The 16,438-nt window shown below is 48.8% G+C and overlaps 2 protein-coding genes across 3 annotated transcripts in view; one reads left to right on the top strand and one right to left on the bottom strand.

The window, feature by feature from the left end:
- Positions 1-16,438, bottom strand: part of PTPRA (protein tyrosine phosphatase receptor type A) — a 553,533-nt gene that overhangs the window by 241,708 nt on the left and 295,387 nt on the right. The gene's annotated exons all lie outside the window — the stretch shown is intronic.
- LOC125692734 (5-hydroxytryptamine receptor 7-like) lies at positions 4,979-15,070 on the top strand. 2 transcript variants are annotated; one of them, XM_048943656.1, is made up of 3 exons: positions 4,979-5,075; positions 6,148-6,710; positions 13,266-15,070. In XM_048943656.1, the coding sequence occupies exons 1-3, from the start codon at positions 4,980-4,982 to the stop codon at positions 14,035-14,037; spliced, it is 1,431 nt and encodes a 476-aa protein (XP_048799613.1). In that variant the 5' UTR covers position 4,979; the 3' UTR covers positions 14,038-15,070. The 2 variants fall into 2 exon arrangements, with proteins under 2 accessions (XP_048799613.1, XP_048799614.1); XM_048943657.1 differs by lacking the exon at positions 4,979-5,075 and adding an exon at positions 5,216-5,297.

Raw genomic sequence — 16,438 nt, 5'->3', positions numbered from 1 at the left:
CATTGTGTGACCCTCACAGCTGAGAACTTAGCAATGATAGAATTGCTTCTGAGGAATCTTGAGGCGTGTTCTGCCCTACTGTATGGGTCCCAGAGACAGTTCTGGTGATTTTTTTCATTGCTCAGTGTGAGAACAGCACCAAATTTTGAGGCCCTGATGGGTTTTGTGCTCAGTACGAAGCTGCCTGCTGTCTACTTCTAGCAAGGTGACTAGAAAGCCAGAACATGTTCTTACTAGTCTGTCCTGGACATGCAGAATTGACTCACGGAATGGTTTGAGTTAAGGATGCTCGAAGGCCACCTGGTCCTTCTCTGCAATGAACAGGGACATCCACAGCTCCATCAGGTGCTCAGAGCTCCATCCAGCCTGACAGGGCTGATGGTATGGTGCTGATGCATTGACAGCTGGACTTGATTTTTTTCTTTTCCAAGCTTAATGACTCTATGAAAGGAGGCATTCCTACAGTGGTAAGCAATGGTAGTAAGTAAGTCTGGAAGTCCTGGTCTGAGGTGAGTGAGGGTGCAGAGCTGGATGTTGGGATGTCAAAGCCAAATGCTTTGGATGATTCCAGTGGTCCAGCATGATGTTCTTCCATGTGTGAGGCTGCAGTGATGGCTGGGAAGGGATAAATGAGCTAACCAAGAGCAGATGGGCTCCCTAGGGAAGGAGAAGCCAGCTGCTACGCAGACCTTCATGCGTCAGTTTGTGAATCCAACAGCTCCAGAGGGAAACCTGTGCCTCCCCTGTGGTCTCTGTCCTCAGCCCACAGGACAGGGCCTCAACCAGGACATCCCTCAGGTCCATTCTGGGTGCAGGGGTGAACTGGGAAGGCTGCAAAACTGCCGAAGCAGTGCGATGATGTTCTTGATGTTACAGCAGGACTTTAAATACATGAGGAGCTGATAAGGGGTGTTCAGGACATCTCGCCTTCTGGCTGTCATCACATGAGGCTGTGGCTGTTGGGCATCAGCCTGGCAGGGCCGTAACCCTCTGAGGTGCCAAGTGCCCTGTTCAAAGCAGATCTAAGAATAGTCAGCCTGAATGTCAGCACCATTCAGTGCTCGGGATGGAAGGGGTCAGATGGGGACGTGTTCCCTGCACCTCATCCTCCCTTCCTCACCAGGACACACTGATGGCTGCTGCGCAGGAGTGGGGGTTCTCATCCTTCAGCCAAAACGATAAGGATGAAGTGTTCATGGAGGTGCTGAGATCTGATGGTGGCCTTTCTTGCCCCCAGATGACCCCTCACTGCTGCAGAAAGCAGCTGGGGTGAGGCCAGTAACCTTCTCCCAGTGGTGTTTTGAGGAGGGAACTGAACACCCAGAGAGGAAAAAGCAGCAGAAATGATGAAACAGCTATAAATTCTAGGTTTTGTTTAATATATATACATCGATCAAAATATATACATTTGATGTTTGGGGTTTTCTTTCTTTGCTTTTCTCGGTTTGTTGTTGTTTAGGTTTCTAGGGTTGTTTTGTTTTTAATGTATCTCTTCCTACTGCTTTCCATCAGGGATTTAATCTGCTGAGAGCAGGTGCCATCTAGGGGACAGACCAAAGAAGACAAGGAGGGTTTTATTTCCAAACCAATGCTGTTTGCTCCCTGACCCCAACGCATCTGCCACCTCCAAAGGTCCTCAGCCCACCACCACGTTGGTCCCCATTGCTTTGGTCCCATCTGGTGGGGGCATCCTAGAGGAACCTCCCTGCTGTTCTCCAGAGGTCTGTATCCAGCTGAGATCTAGAAGAGGGTCGACCAGGGCAGTCATAGAATATTAAGGTTGGAAAAGACCCCCGAGATCACCAAGTCCAACCATGTTCTGTATCACCTGCTTTGTTCCATCTCTCGTTTGGATGGGATGGAGGTGGGATGGTATGTTCTTTATATGCCCCCCCCAACCCAAAATAAAGTAGTCCACGTGTCACTGCAGATATCTAAAGGCAGGCTCTACCCCAGAGGTGGTGGATGGGAGAGCAGTAGGTGAAAATGCTGCACATCCAACATGTGGCCACCACTTGGAGTAAAGATTGGGCAGTAATGATAGCAGCTTGCTAATAAAAGCTGGCAATTGAGTGATTATGCCTGTGTACTGTGTGGCTGGAGGTTTGCATCAGAAACTTCAACTAAATCTCTCATTTTTTCACCCTTTCCTCTCTAAGTTTTGCAGTTCTTTCCTCTCCTGGATCTGCAGACCACCAGGTGCTGCTGGGGGCTCCTCTCCTTCCCATCCTGCATCCTTTTGCCTCATCCTCATCACTTGCATCTCTCCAGGCCATCAGGAAGACCCTGTGATGCCACTAGCACATGGGTTGGCTGCACTGGGGTGCACAGGTAACTCCCAATGGTAATTTCTCCTGGTTATTCAAAACATGCACATCTCTGGCAACGTGAATGCTGAAAGCTGAGTGCTGTCTGTGCAGACTCCAGCAGAGGGAGCGTGGCCATGCCTGATGCTATAACACCCATCTCATAGAATCACAGTGTTTGAGTTGGAAGGGACCCTTAAAGGCCATCTGGTCCCAGTCCCTGCAGTGAGCAGGGATACCCACAGCTCCATCAGGTGCTCACAGCCCCATCCAACCTGACCTTGGGTGTCTGCAGGGATGGAGCATCTTCCACCTCTCTAGGCTGAGATGAGCTGTTTGCACGTCTCTTTGGGACAGTGTTTTTCTACAAGGCTCCCTGTTGCTCCCCGTCTATTCTGGCAGCACAATTCATGGCATCACTTTGTAACAAAAGTTCTTATTTTTTTCTGACTATTTTGGGGAAATGTCCAGTAAGAGAGGGGAAAAAAACCACAACAGCCTAGCTCTGAGGACTTCAAATCACAGATTGGTTGTGAACTTCCTAAATCTCCTTTGGCTTTTCCTTACATGGAAAGAGAATTTTATGCAGGAAGCTCTTTGCTAGCTGGATTCTCTTGTTGAAATCTTTTGGCTACCATTGTCAACACTATGGGACCAGACCCTGAGTCCCCACAGGGCACTTTGAGCAGTGTCCCATCACTGTGCCTTCATCTCCTCCCCTGAGGATGAGTTTCTGAGGGTTTGTGAGCGTGGTGGTGATGGGTTGAAGGTTGGCTCTGATGATCTCAGTGGTCTTTTCCAACCTTAATTCTGTAGAAATGCCTTGTATTGCTGCTGGGGGGAAGCCAAGGAAATGGGAGAGTAGAGAATGTTAGGCTGGGCTGAGGACTTCATGCTGAGGAAGAGGGTCGAGAAATCTTGTCCCAGTCCAACCAAAATTGATCCCTTTCTACATCCACATATCTCATTTAGGGACTCTTTGAATACTCTTTTCCCTTCTTAGCATTGTAGGTTGGTTTTTGAAGGATGTATTCTACTGCCATCTTGGGCAACTCAAGTGTCTGGTTAATTTTGCTTTGCCGTATCTTGGAGGCTTAAACCACCTCTTGGGTACCCACAATACCCAGATGGTGTTTGCTGGAACCTCTGGGAATTGAGCTTATACACCCATCAGGAGACAGGGATGTCTTTTGGAAGAACCCCTGGGGAGGAGGTGACATTGGAAGCTTTACAGATCCTTAAAACACTCCGGGCAACCTCATTCCTGACCTCAGCCACCAGTGAAGAACCATGGGGTCAGATTATTGTCTGCTCCCCTGTTTCCAAATCAAAGAAGGTTTTGATGCTCCCTAGGAGCAAAAGCAGTCCCTACTGATGCTCCTTGAAAACTGATAGGGCCAAGTGAATAATTTTATTGCTCTGGATTGGTTCTGCCTCCTCAGAGGGAGAAATATCAGCACCTGCAATGCAGGAAAGCCTAATTTGGGATGCTAATCCCACAAACTTTGGGAGCTCGAAGACCTTGGAGTTAATGAGATTTCTCAGAATTTGCATATTAATCACTTTTACCTCATCATTAGCGATAATAGAGATTAATGTCGACAATTAATAGTTATTAAAATAGCTGCTTCGGTGGCCACAGGTGAAGATGGAAGAACACAGATGGGCAGAGATTGGGGCGCTCGGTTCATCTCTTGTTTGCTGGAAGGGGAAAACCAACGTGCTTTGTGGTGCTGTACAGAGATGTTCCCTGCTGCAGGTTTCCCTCCCAGAAGGTCAGAAAGTGGATTTTGTTGCAATTCATTCACCTTGAAGGGCTTGGTTGCAGCCATTGCTAAGGGATGTGAGGGTGATATTCTACTACAGACCCCTCCAAGCACAGAGAAGCCAAATCATAGGCTGGCTTGGGTTGGAAGGGACCTCAAACATCATCTAGTTCCACGCCCCCTACCAAGGCCTGGACTTGCTTCTTTGAAACCCTTGGATTTTTCTTTGGGAAGGGCTCTTTCAGAGAAGAAATTTTGGGATCAACCCCATCCCATCCTAACGCCTGGCTGCAGCAACTTCTACTGCAATAAGCAAAAGAGCCATCGCTTCAGCACAGCCTGCCCTGGCAAGGCAGCTATTTTAGCCATCCTCCCACACACACAGCAAAGGAGAAACACAAGTGGTAAGCTCAGCCTGAGCCCCAGTTCAGCTCAATGCAGCTTCATTCTCAGATGCACTTTGAAGGGAACGTCTGGCAATGACCTGAGGTGTCACAATGTGCAGCACCTTGGGTTAAAGCTGCTTTTCCCCGTGATCAGTGCACAGGTGCTGCACACTGGGAGAGCTTGTATAGGGCTGGGCTGGGCAAAGAGAAGATGCTAGAGGTGCCCATTGTATTTCCCCAAGTGTGTTCTCCACGAACTGCCCAGTGCTCCCAGGCTCAACCCATGGAATTGGCTGCATGCTCCTGCTAGGTTGGGTTTTCCTCTGTTTCCATTTCCTTAGCAGAAGGCTTAGCCTGAGCTGTTCTCATCTCTTTAGCATAAAGCTGTATGAATATGGGACCTCCTACTGGCAGGGAGTGGGGAGGGGGAGAAGGAAGGAAAAAAAGAACGGCATGGAAGAGGGAGAGAAACCCCTCCCTGCAAAATTCCTTTCAGCAAAAAGAAGTGGGGAAGGATGCTGATGGTCCTGCACAGCCCCAGAGCTGTGTTGCACCCGAAGCACCGCGCTCAGGGATGGCTGCTCGACTTCCAGCTGTGCCCCCCAGCTTTTCCACTGGTAGGGCTTGATTCAGTGTCAGCCGTTGCTTTTGTCCCCCTTATAACTCTGTGCCCTCCTTGCTCTTCCTGGGGCTCAGGCAGAGCTGTTGGGAGAGGCGGGAGGGAGGCGGTGGGAGGGACCGGGGAGGGGAGAGAGGATGATGCTCCGGGGGCTCTCGGCTCGTCTCCTGCCCGGAGATCGCGGGGTTCGACTGGAGGATGTCTCACCCCTTCGGCACAGGTAAGACGGGATCCTCATCACCCCCTGGGGGTAGAATGCAAAAAGGGGAAGATAGGGACCTGCGGGATTCCTTGGGTTTAAATAGAACTCCTTTCAAGGGGAAAGCAGAAAGAGGGAGGATGCAGGGCGTGCGCGATGCTCAGAGCTCTGCTTAGGGTGAGCCTCGCCCCAAAGTTTCCCCATCGGTGGTGGGGAAATATTTGCAGGGATGAATGTTATGGGTGGGAGCACTGCTGCTTGCTTGTGTGCACATCGAGGACCCCACAGCTCGGGGATGCCCCAGCCCTCCCTTTGCCTGTACTGGTGGCAGCGATGCTGCGTGTATTCCCGATGCAGCTCAGTGTGTGCAGTCACCGTGTTGACACTGCATGGATTTGTAGGGTGAAGTTTGTGCACTGACACACGCAGGAGATGCAGCTGGTGGTGCATGGGCATCGTTCTGGGGCTGAGGTTGTCACCCACTCTCTTGCATTCACTTATGGTATGTGCAGGGCACACAGATGTGCATGGGAAGTGCGAACCCAGCATCACGGTTTGGCAGCAGTGCTTAATGCCATGAGCAATTGCAATCAGCTGCTGCTATCTGTGCTGCTGGAAAAGCATGTAGGCAATTAGGCAGCCGCTGCGGGAAGACTGGGCAGCTTGTGCTCCTTCAGAAGTGGAGCAAGCTTCCTCCGAGCATCCTCCAGATCCAGCAAACTGTGCGCCTTTAGGCAGACTTGGGAAACAGCTCCTCGTTGAGCACATGAGCTCCATCTGCAGCTACGAGAGGCAAGAGGTAGGGCTGGAAGGTGATATTTTATTTTCTTAGCCTGCATGTGATAAAAAATGTTCTGCTTTGCCACTGGAGGTGTCACTGCTGGGAGAAAGCCTGTGCCATTGCCCGCTGCAGAGAGCTCAGAGCATGTTGCTGAGGGGCAGCCCCCGGCGGTTTCTGGAGCACCATCTTCTCTTTGTGGAGAACGCAGAGCAGCAGTACCCAGCTCGGGAGTCGCTCCCGAATCCATTCATGACTGAGGAACCCTCCGTCCCTGCCGAGCCAGACCTGCCTTCCTCCAACCACACCAACGCAACGGACTGCGGCGAGGAGATCCTGCTCTATGGGGACACTGAGAAGATCGTCATTGGAGCTGTGCTCTCCATCATCATCCTCATGACCATCGCAGGCAACGGTCTGGTCATCATCTCTGTCTGCATTGTCAAGAAGCTCCGGCAGCCATCCAACTACCTGGTGGTGTCCCTCGCTGCCGCTGACCTTTCAGTGGCCTTCGCTGTCATGCCCTTTGTGACCATCACGGACCTGGTGGGGGGAGAGTGGCTCTTTGGGAAGGTGTTTTGCAACGTGTTCATCGCCATGGATGTCATGTGCTGCACTGCCTCCATCATGACCCTGTGCATCATCAGCGTGGACAGGTAAGGGAAATGGGGCAGCGGCGTGCTTGGGTACGGGGATTTTCTGTTGGTTGAGGGCCACCAGAATCAAGATCATAGAATCATGGAATGGCTTAGGTTGGAGGGAACCTTAAAGATTGTTGAACTCCAACCCCCCTGCAGTGGATAGGGCTGCCAACCACTACATCTCAGGATCCCATCCAAATTGGCCTTGAATGCCTCCAGAGGTGGGTTTTCCACAACTTCTCTCTGCAGTGCTGCTGCATGTGTTTTCCAAGTGCACAGGAGGAGTGAGGATTTTCTGTATTAATTAGGTGCCCTTTGCAGCTCAAGTAACTTCTCAAAGTACTTGCTTCATCCTCACCCTTTGGACAGCATGCTGGTCTTTCTTGGTTTGCAGAACAGAGCCCCGACGCTAGATCTTTGTCTATCTGTATCACCATGGAAGGGGGTTGGTTCATAACGTTAGAATCATAGAATATCCTGAGTTGGAGGGCACAGGTGAGGACCCACAAAGATCATGGAGTCCAGCTCGATGAAATTATTCAACCAAAGAAGTGTACAGATTCAGAGCCATTCAGGTTATGGAGCTCCTGTAGCCCAACCCTATGGGATGCTCTGCTGCTCTCAGGACCTGTGCTTTGGCCAAGATTGCTGGCATCTCCCCACCCCATCCCAAGTTCCATAAGACCCTGATGTAGCCTAGTGCATGTTTCAGTGTGGTCTTGCTGGTTTGAGCTCCCACACCTGGAGTGCAAAGGGAAAGGCTGAGCATGTCTGGCAAAGCAACGCGACTCAGGCAAGCCAGCACCCTCTGGGTCTAATTATAGCAGCCTGCGTCATTAGGGACATTGTGCTGACGAGCCAGTGGGACGGATCCAGATCTGAAACGCATGCTGGCTTTCTGGAAAGGGTGATTTGGTTTTGTGCTGGCACTGCTGAGCCAGGCTGGGTTGTGGTAAGCAGCTTGAGAAGGGACAGGGTTGGCAAGACGCGCTCCCTGGCCACAGTGACTGTCACAGCTCCCTGGTGGCTCACCCAGGTGTGGCAGTGGGTGACAAAGCAGGAGGGTCAGTCATAAGCTGGCTGCTGCAGCATCATGCACCCGAGCTCTTTGCCAGCTGCTGCTCTGCACGGGGTGCTGCTGCTCAGAAAGCAAAATCCCCACCAACCTCACAGCTCTGCGGCTGAACTGGTGGTTTTCACAAACAGGCTGTTCCTGAAAAGCAGGTGTATGAAGAGTCAGGAGGAAAGCGTGTCTGTGTCAGTGAGATCAAATGCAGTAATAGGTGAAATTCTGTTCTCGATGCGTGAGGAGTGAAGCAGCAGCTGAACATTAACTAGATTGGCTTCAGTTTCCAAATTTCTCTTTCCCCTTCCTTTTTTCCCCTTCCTTTTTTCCCCTTCCTTTTTTATCCCTTTCCCTCCTACACACAAACGCTCTCCCAAACGCACAAGTAAACAGAACAAACCCTATATGAAAATCACTGCATCTCATCCCCCACACGTTTACCACTTCTCTGCAGCCCAATACCACTGTCAATGCGGGCAGGCACAGTGCAAGCAAATGTCCTGGATAACACTGATCTGTCCTTCACCACGAAGGTGGGACTGGGCATGTGGATTTGGGCTAGAGGAGACTAGGAATGGGGCCAGTCCACCTGAACCCATCTCATTCAGCTTCCAAGCTCCTCGCTCCCTGGAATGTCTGTGCCAGTGCCTGACCATTGACACAGAGGGATGGGTGGGTGAACCTCTTGACCAAGCTCAACTTGGGTTCAGTCCATCCCGTGCCTAAGGAAGGGGAATATATTGGATGTTCTCTGATTCCCTGAGGAGAGAATGAGGCACTTCCCACTGCTTTCTCCCTCAAGTATCCCTAGGAAAGGGCTATGGGCTGCATGAACCACCCTTTAAGTCACTATTGCTCCTCATCAAGCCTTCATCTGCTCTATTCCCATCAGGCTCCTGATGGAGGTGAATGGAGGGAGAGCGTGGATCCAGGATCTTGGGATGGGTGGGATTTGAGGCTTAACCCCTGATAGAAACATCTCTAAAAGCATGCGTTTCATCTTCTGTGCTAATGTAAAGCTGAAGCAAAAGGATTGCTGAGCTTGCAGAGAGCCTGCAATACTTGCTCTAAAAGAGATGAAAGCGCTGTTCAGTGAAGGGTTTGCTGGAATTTTCCCCAAAGCTGCTCCTCCTGCCCTGCAAGAAGAAGGGACAGCACCTGTGCATCCTTCCCTTGGCACATCCTAGGGTACATGAATTCTTCCTCTGGTGCCCTCCTGAATGCTGAATTGGTCGGCACCACTGGGCAGCTGCCTGGTTCTGCCTTTTTATTGATGGCTGAAGTGTCCTCACTCTTTGCTTAGCTTAGATATAAAAGATGCTCAGTTTGTCCAAGATGATGGCTACTTTTAAAATGTAGGCTGCTATTATTGATTATTAATGCAGAGCGCTTTCTAAAAGCCTCCTGATTGAAGCTGGTAGAATAAATCTTGTCTGAAGTGGCGTTTGATTGATTTTCCTTTAAATCAAGAATGAAAAATGCTGGAAACATCCATCTTTCCCCTACGTTTTTCTTATATAAATGCCTGCCAAAGCTACAGATTCGTTATTACGAAAAACAAAAAACAAACCAAAACCTTTTGGATACTCAGGTTAAATGAAGCTCTCTGTAAAGAATCCAAGCTGTGGATAAACAAAGGCCCTCAAAATGCCTTATATTTTCCTGGTGGAGGAACGGAGGATGAAATCCCCATCCATTTCCTAGGCAATCCTTGTGGGGCTCTCCCTTCTTCCTGGTGTTTTCTACCCCATGATGAGCTCCAAGTTGGTATTGTCTCCAATAGAAGGGATGCCTCCTGAAAGTTTAGTGAGCATAGATGATGGTTCATGGTTGGACTTCATGATCTCGAAGGTCTTTCCCAACCTTCATGATTCTATGAAAGCATTGGTGAGATGAAACTTGCACAGCATTTTGCTGGATTGCTTTTCCTGTTGCTTCATCCGAACGTACCCCTGGCCAGGGAGACCCTTGTGGTGTATTTACAGCAGGATGAGCAGCTCCCAGGGATGCTTTGGGGATGGATATATGAAGCCACAACCTCCAGCTGCCCGCTGTCCTCCACCTGGAGGTCCCTTTTCCCTTAGCAGGATGGGGCAGGCAAAGCATCATGCTGGAATTTGGCCACAAGGAATGCACAGGTAAAACAGCGGGCTGCAAGAAACCTCAACTCTGGGCTCGTTTGGGCTCAGTTAAAATCACAGGATCATTAAGGTGGGAAAAGAACTCTAAAATCAAGTCCAACCCCAACCCACCCCCACCATGCCCACTGATTATGTCCCTCAGTGCCACATCTCCTCCTGAACATCTCCAGGGATGATGACCCCACCACTCCCTGGGCAGCTGTGCCAGTGCCCAGCCACTTCTCCAGAGAATAAATGTTTCCTAATGTCCCACCTCAACCTCCCCTTGCACAACTTGAAACGATTCCATCTTGTCCTCTTGGGTGACCCAAGTGAGTGCAATTTTTCCTCTTCTTGTTCAGCTGCTGCAGCATGGAGACAGGGGGCACCTTGGGGAGGTTTTCCTTCCCTTTATTATTTAATCCCTGATGTAAGGAGCCAGTAGCTGCCATTGGGCATGGAATGAATGTGCTGAAGTGGCCGGTCCAGGAAGCTGGAGCAACTGATGGAACAGCAAAGTCACACAAAGCACGAGGAAATCCCTGTTGTGGGAGCTGCCCTTTATTCCTCGTTACCACTAAACACGATTAACTGCAACACAGACACACACACATGAGAATGAATCAAAGCGAGGGAATTTGATCTGAATTTCAGTGCCTGTCTCTGCTCTGTGGCAGATGCTGCCCTATTTTGAGTTCTCCCCGCTCTCATCACAGCCATCAGCAAAGACTTCAGAACGGCCCCATTTCCTCCAGCAGAGATGGCACGAGGCACCCACAGTAGAGATGTGTTGGCTTTGCCTGCCTTTCTAATCTTGTCACTGTGAATTTGCTTGGCTAGCCTGTAAATTCCTTGAAGTTTCAGCAAATCCCGAGTGGGATCAGCTTCTGAAGACTGGGTAATAGCGTAACAAAGGATATCACACAGTGCAGCACATATTAGCGTGCAAAGTTCTTGGCCTGGATATGTGAAAGAGTGATTATTTTTTTCTGTGCTGTGTTTGGGGATGTAGCAGCAGGGCATGGTGCTCCCCTAGCTCCAAAGACATCCAGTCTGCAGCTGGTTCCTACAGCAGGAGGGACATTCGTTAGCATCATTAAGGCTGGAAAAGTCCTCTGGGATCACCAAGTCCAACCCCACCATGCTCCCAGCTACTGCCCTCAGTGCTACATCCCCGTGGTTCTTGAACACCCCCAGGGATGGTGACCCCACCACCTCTCTGAGCAGCCTGTGCCAGTGCATCACCGCTCCTTTGGAGGAATGCTTCTTAATATCCAACATTGAACCCCCTTTGATGCAGCTTGAGGCCATTCCCTCTCAGCCTGTTGTCCTAACCCTGCACCCTTGGAGCCTCATCTCCCATCTAAGCTCATCACTTCTCACCAAGCTCGGATCAGGCAGGAAGATGGAGAAGATAATTTGTTTGGAAGCTCAGCACCAAAACCAGTCCCACTGTCCATCTTTGTCTCATCAGATCTCATTCATCTCAATGCATAGAATCATAGAATTGTTTGAGTTGGAAGGGACCCTCAAAGGTCGTGGAGTCCAACTCCTCTGCAGTGATCAGACATGTTCTCATGGGGTGATGGAGTTAGAAGTGCTTTCCTTTGAGGCTGCACTGAGTTTGTGCCTACGAACACCATCCTTCAGCCTGTGCGAGTGTGAGGCACTCAGCAGTGTAGGTGGTTGTGTAAGGTTTGCCTTGCTTTTTGCAACTAAGGCCAGCTGAGGAAAATACAGAGGAAAATAGGTAAAGAGTAATTCAGTGAGGTAGAACTCATTTCATTTGGAATTCAGGGGAGAATACTCCAGCTTAGAATTTATTTGGTGCTGGTGAAGGAAGGGAGAATTGGATTATTTTTTATTTCTGTCTTTTTCCACTCTTGGTGGAGGATTTGGAGAAGGGAAAAGAATCAGGGAAGAAAAACCTGCTAACACCTACAGTGAGGTGGCTGGAATGTTGGAGAGAAATAACTGAAACATCAAGGGTATCATTCTCCACAGAAATTCTCCTTTTGGAAAAAAAAAAAAAAAAGCCTTTTTTTCACTGGGAAAGCTTTCAGCAAAAAGCTGCCCATACAGCTGCCATTCTCACTTTCTTTCCAGCCTGACCCAGTTTATCCAAGACAATTAGGAGGTGACTCCATCCTGCCTAAAAATGCCTGCAAATTCCTGACAGCAGGCAGGGCTCGTACGAAACTGGCTGTAACATGGAAGAAATCCATACGACAGCTGGAGGGTTTTGCTGCACTCACTGGAGCTGAATAGGAAGCAGAAGTTTTCCAGTGGGAACCCTTGCCGACAGTGGCTAATTCCCTACTCATTTGTACAACTGCAATTTCCCAATTAACAGTTGACAAAATTTCTTAGTCATACAAACCCCCTCGACACTGGGGGTGTTTCAAATTCATGCGTTGCTGTTGATAGGGGAGCTGATGGTTGATGTACCCTAATAAGGTAACTCAGAACTCCAGCCACTAAAACACGTGTGCCCACAGGTCACCGCATGCTTGTGGTGCCTCCTATAAGATCCTCCATTCGTTGGATAGCCCATCTCCTTGGAGATACCCAAGGTCATGTTGGATGAGGGTTTGAGCACCTGATGGAGCTTTGGGTGTCCCTGTTCATTGCAGGAAAGTGGGACCAGATAGCCTTTAAAGGTCCATTCCTACTCAAACCATTCTGTAAGCATACATCTTATTGCTGGAATTTGTTGCGTGTTCTCTGTGCAAACTATCTCTGGTGGAAAACTAAGCTTTATTTTTATTCCCAAGGAAACCATGCGGGTCCCACATTGTGCTCATAAATTCAATGACTTCTTGTATCATGCATGGAGAGGCTGCAAGAATGCAGCAGGGAATAGTTGAAAAAGGGCTTTTAGGCAAGAGAGCTGAAGGAGTATGAAATAAGTTTCACAGAAGATGCTGCAGATCCCTGGGAATGTTTTCACTTGGGAAATTCATTTCTTACTCCCTTTCCGGGCTGAAGTTCATAGAATCACAGAATGGCCTGGGTTGAAAAGGACCACAATGATCACCTGGTCTCAACCCCCTGCTATGTGCAGGGTCACCAACCAGCAGACCAGGCTGCCCAGAGCCACATCCAGCCTGGCCTTGTATGCCTCCATGGATGGGGCATCCACAGCCTCCTTGGGCAACCTGTTCCAGGGCCTCACCACTAGTTAGGAGTGAAAATCACCCAACACTAAGCAAAATGTGTAGATGTGATACACAGGGACACGGCTTAGTGGGTAATACTGGTGGCAGAGGAGCAGTTGGACTAGATGATCTTAGAGGTCTCTTCCATCCCTAAGGACTCTATGATTCTGTAAGAAGTATTTATGCCTCAAAACCCTCCTGAGCTTTGCAACTGTTCTTCTTCCAGGTACCTGGGTATCACTCGGCCACTGACGTATCCCGTGAGACAAAACGGGAAGCTGATGGCCAAGATGGTCTTCATCGTTTGGCTCCTGTCCGCCTCCATCACGCTTCCTCCTCTTTTTGGCTGGGCTAAGAACGTCACCGTGGAAAGAGTCTGCCTGATCAGCCAGGACTTTGGGTACACCGTCTATTCCACAGGGGTCGCCTTCTACATCCCCATGGCGGTCATGCTCGTCATGTACAGCCGGATCTACAAAGCTGCCAAGGTGAGCGCTGAGAAGCACCGCTTCATGAACTTCTCCAAGCACTACGAAGAGGAGGGTGTCTACTGCCTGGAGGCCTCCAGCCGCGGCCATCCCAGCTCCAAGCGCACCAAGGCGGTGGAGGAATGTGCCACTCTCTCCAAACTGCTCCGGCAAGACCGGAAGAATATTTCCATCTTCAAACGGGAACAAAAAGCAGCCAGGACCCTTGGTATAATCGTGGGGGCTTTTACATTTTGTTGGCTGCCGTTCTTCCTTATGTCAACGGCTCGGCCTTTTATCTGTGGTATACACTGCAGCTGCCTGCCCCTGAGGCTGGAGAGGACTCTGCTCTGGTTGGGATACACCAACTCCCTCATCAATCCCTTAATTTATGCTTTCTTTAACCGAGACTTGAGGACTACCTTCTGGAACCTTCTGAGGTGCAGGTACAGGAATATCAACAGGAGACTTTCTGCCGCCAGCATGCACGAGGCCCTGAAAGCCACAGAGAGACACGAATGCATCCTGTAGAGCTGTGTCCTCCAATTCAGTGCCTGACCAGCAAATTCCTGCCCCTCCATTTCAGGTTCCTTGCTTCTCCTGCCTCTTGGGGTGGCAGAAACCGTGGGTGCTGTTGCCCACTGCCAGACATTGCCACTGAGAGTGACACTTTTCCCTTCTCTCCTGGAGGAGATGCAGTTCTCCCCCAAGAGAACCAAGCAAACAGCCATTCCACCGTGTCCCAGGTGGGAGTTGAGCAGCTGAGAGAGAGACTGGGGGTTTCAAGGTCTATCACCAACTGTGGGCAAATCACACCACCTTTCTGTGCCTCAGTTTCCCCACCTGTTAAAAAAAATAATAATAATAAAAAATAAAAAAGAGAGGAAAGAAAAAGCAACCCCCCAACCGAACAAAAAAATCTCAATAGGACTGTGGCTCTCCACCTTCAAAAAGGGCTCTAAGGTCGGTGGAAAGCACATAATATTCCATGTAAAGATGATGCTGACTGCAGTTCTCTATCAGATACAACAGCAGTTATAGGCTCCATTGTAGATCCAAGCACTCATGCCATCCCAGCTTATACGAACTTTTTCCACCGGTGTAAATGCAGTCTTCACACTGAGCTCATGTCCAGGTTTGCACGCCAGAGCAGTAACACCAATGACCCTCTTTCCCCTCACACTGTAGCACTGCAGCATTTGAAAGAGGCACACTTGCAGGATGAAACAGGAACATGCAGTTTCCTTTATGGTTGGATAGGAAAATCTGATGCCATCCCCATCATGGGGATAACCAGTGAGCAAAGATGGGTATGTTTATTGGGGTGTACTGTAATTCATTCTCAGACAAGTGATGTGTGTTCATAATCTGTGGCTAATTGACTCCATGAAAGCACGCTTTGGTTGACAACAGAAAAAAAAGTATATAATTTCTCTGACAGCTTTACAGTGCTTCAGTACGATGTCCAGCAAGCTTGAAAAAATACACTAAAATTGATGTATCTTTTTTAAAAAATACATATACAAGACTGGTTTCTTTATTTTGGTGTAATTTCTTCGGGTATTTGGGCTTTAAAGTGTCTTTTTGTGTTTATGTACTGGTGGGGTTTGTTTTTCTGCATTCATCTTTGCTCTTGACCAATCCTGTTGCATCAAACATGCCTCAACAGAAAGAGGACATAAACAATGCTCCATGGGGTCAGATGTTGATCAGAAAGAAAGTTCTACTGTTCAGATAAGGGCTTGAGAAGGAGTTTTACAGTCCACCCTCCACTATAGGAGCCTCCATGGTAAGTACTGATGCAAGACAAAGAACAGGGACTCATACGGTATGAGTCTAAGGTTCCATATGTTCCAAAGATGCTGTTTATCTCTACAGTCATATGTTCCTGCCCAGAACACAAAGCAATGCCAGAAGTTGAGATTTGTTCTCCAGTGTTCTTCCGAAGAAGATTGCCATCGCCCAGGGAAAATGGAGGGGTATCCCTGAGATTCTCCTGTGATTTTTCACCTTGCAAAACGTGGATCCCAGGGATGCAACGAGACACCGTATGACATGAGCATACCCTCACTCTCTGTTCATTTCCAGAACATCAACAGGTGCTACAACCTCCCTACTTTAGAATGTCATTGTCTTGTCACTTTAGTGCACTTTGTTACCCATCACCCTTCCCCATCTTGGTTGCAATTTTCATGATGACTCTGCTTCCAAGCTAGTGCAATATGCACTCTCACACCCACATGTCTCTAGGTCATCCTTTGACTGCCCATCTCTGGACTGACTTATCAAAAACAAGTCTTCTCCACCCAGAAAACACTTTGGGCCACCATCAGCTCTGTCACAGCATTTTAATAGCAGCTGGTCACTGGATCTGACTGGCCACAGGGATGTGTTTTTGCTTCAGGGTTTGATTTCCTCCCTAAGCTCTCCATCTTCTTCCCTGCCATGGAGCTAATGATGCCCTTTTGACTGCACTGTCAGGATTAAAACTAACCAGATGCTAATTCAGAATGTCTTGCCAGAATGCAAAAGCCCCCAGGATGGAACACTTCATAGACAGCACATAGCAAAAATCTGGTTTGTTCTGCTCTGGTATATATATATATATATGTATGTATATATATATATATATATGCATAAGGTGGTAATGACAAGTTTATACTAGTTTTCTGTGTTGTGAGTTCTTAAACTGCCTTCAGAGTTTGTAATCTTGCTTAATTCCTCTGAACATCCCTGTTCTGATGGTATGCCCAGCACTGCTTAAAAACAGAATGGAGAGGAGCTATGAAGACTAAGTGTTTGATCCTTTTAAGTGAAAGCATATGGAAAGTGGTGGTTTTTTTTCCAAACTGATTGTTCCTCAGGAGGAAAAGGAGGAAAGAATATGATTCTGGATGATCCAATACAACACTTCTCGTAAGTTAAGGATCAT

Source organism: Lagopus muta, chromosome 4 (genome assembly GCF_023343835.1).
Source record: "Lagopus muta isolate bLagMut1 chromosome 4, bLagMut1 primary, whole genome shotgun sequence".
NCBI lineage: Eukaryota > Metazoa > Chordata > Aves > Galliformes > Phasianidae > Lagopus > Lagopus muta.
Note: the sequence above shows the minus strand (reverse complement) of the source record. Positions and strands in the feature narration are given on the sequence as shown.

Bases quoted from the DNA above. Each gene is read 5' to 3' on its own strand.
- LOC125692734 (XM_048943656.1), top strand. From the start codon at position 4,980: ATGGTCCTGCACAGCCCCAGAGCTGTGTTGCACCCGAAGCACCGCGCT. The intron at 5,076-6,147 runs GTAGGGCTTGAT...TTGCCACTGGAG, and splicing joins GCCCCCCAGCTTTTCCACTG to GTGTCACTGCTGGGAGAAAG. The intron at 6,711-13,265 runs GTAAGGGAAATG...TTCTTCTTCCAG, and splicing joins TGCATCATCAGCGTGGACAG to GTACCTGGGTATCACTCGGC.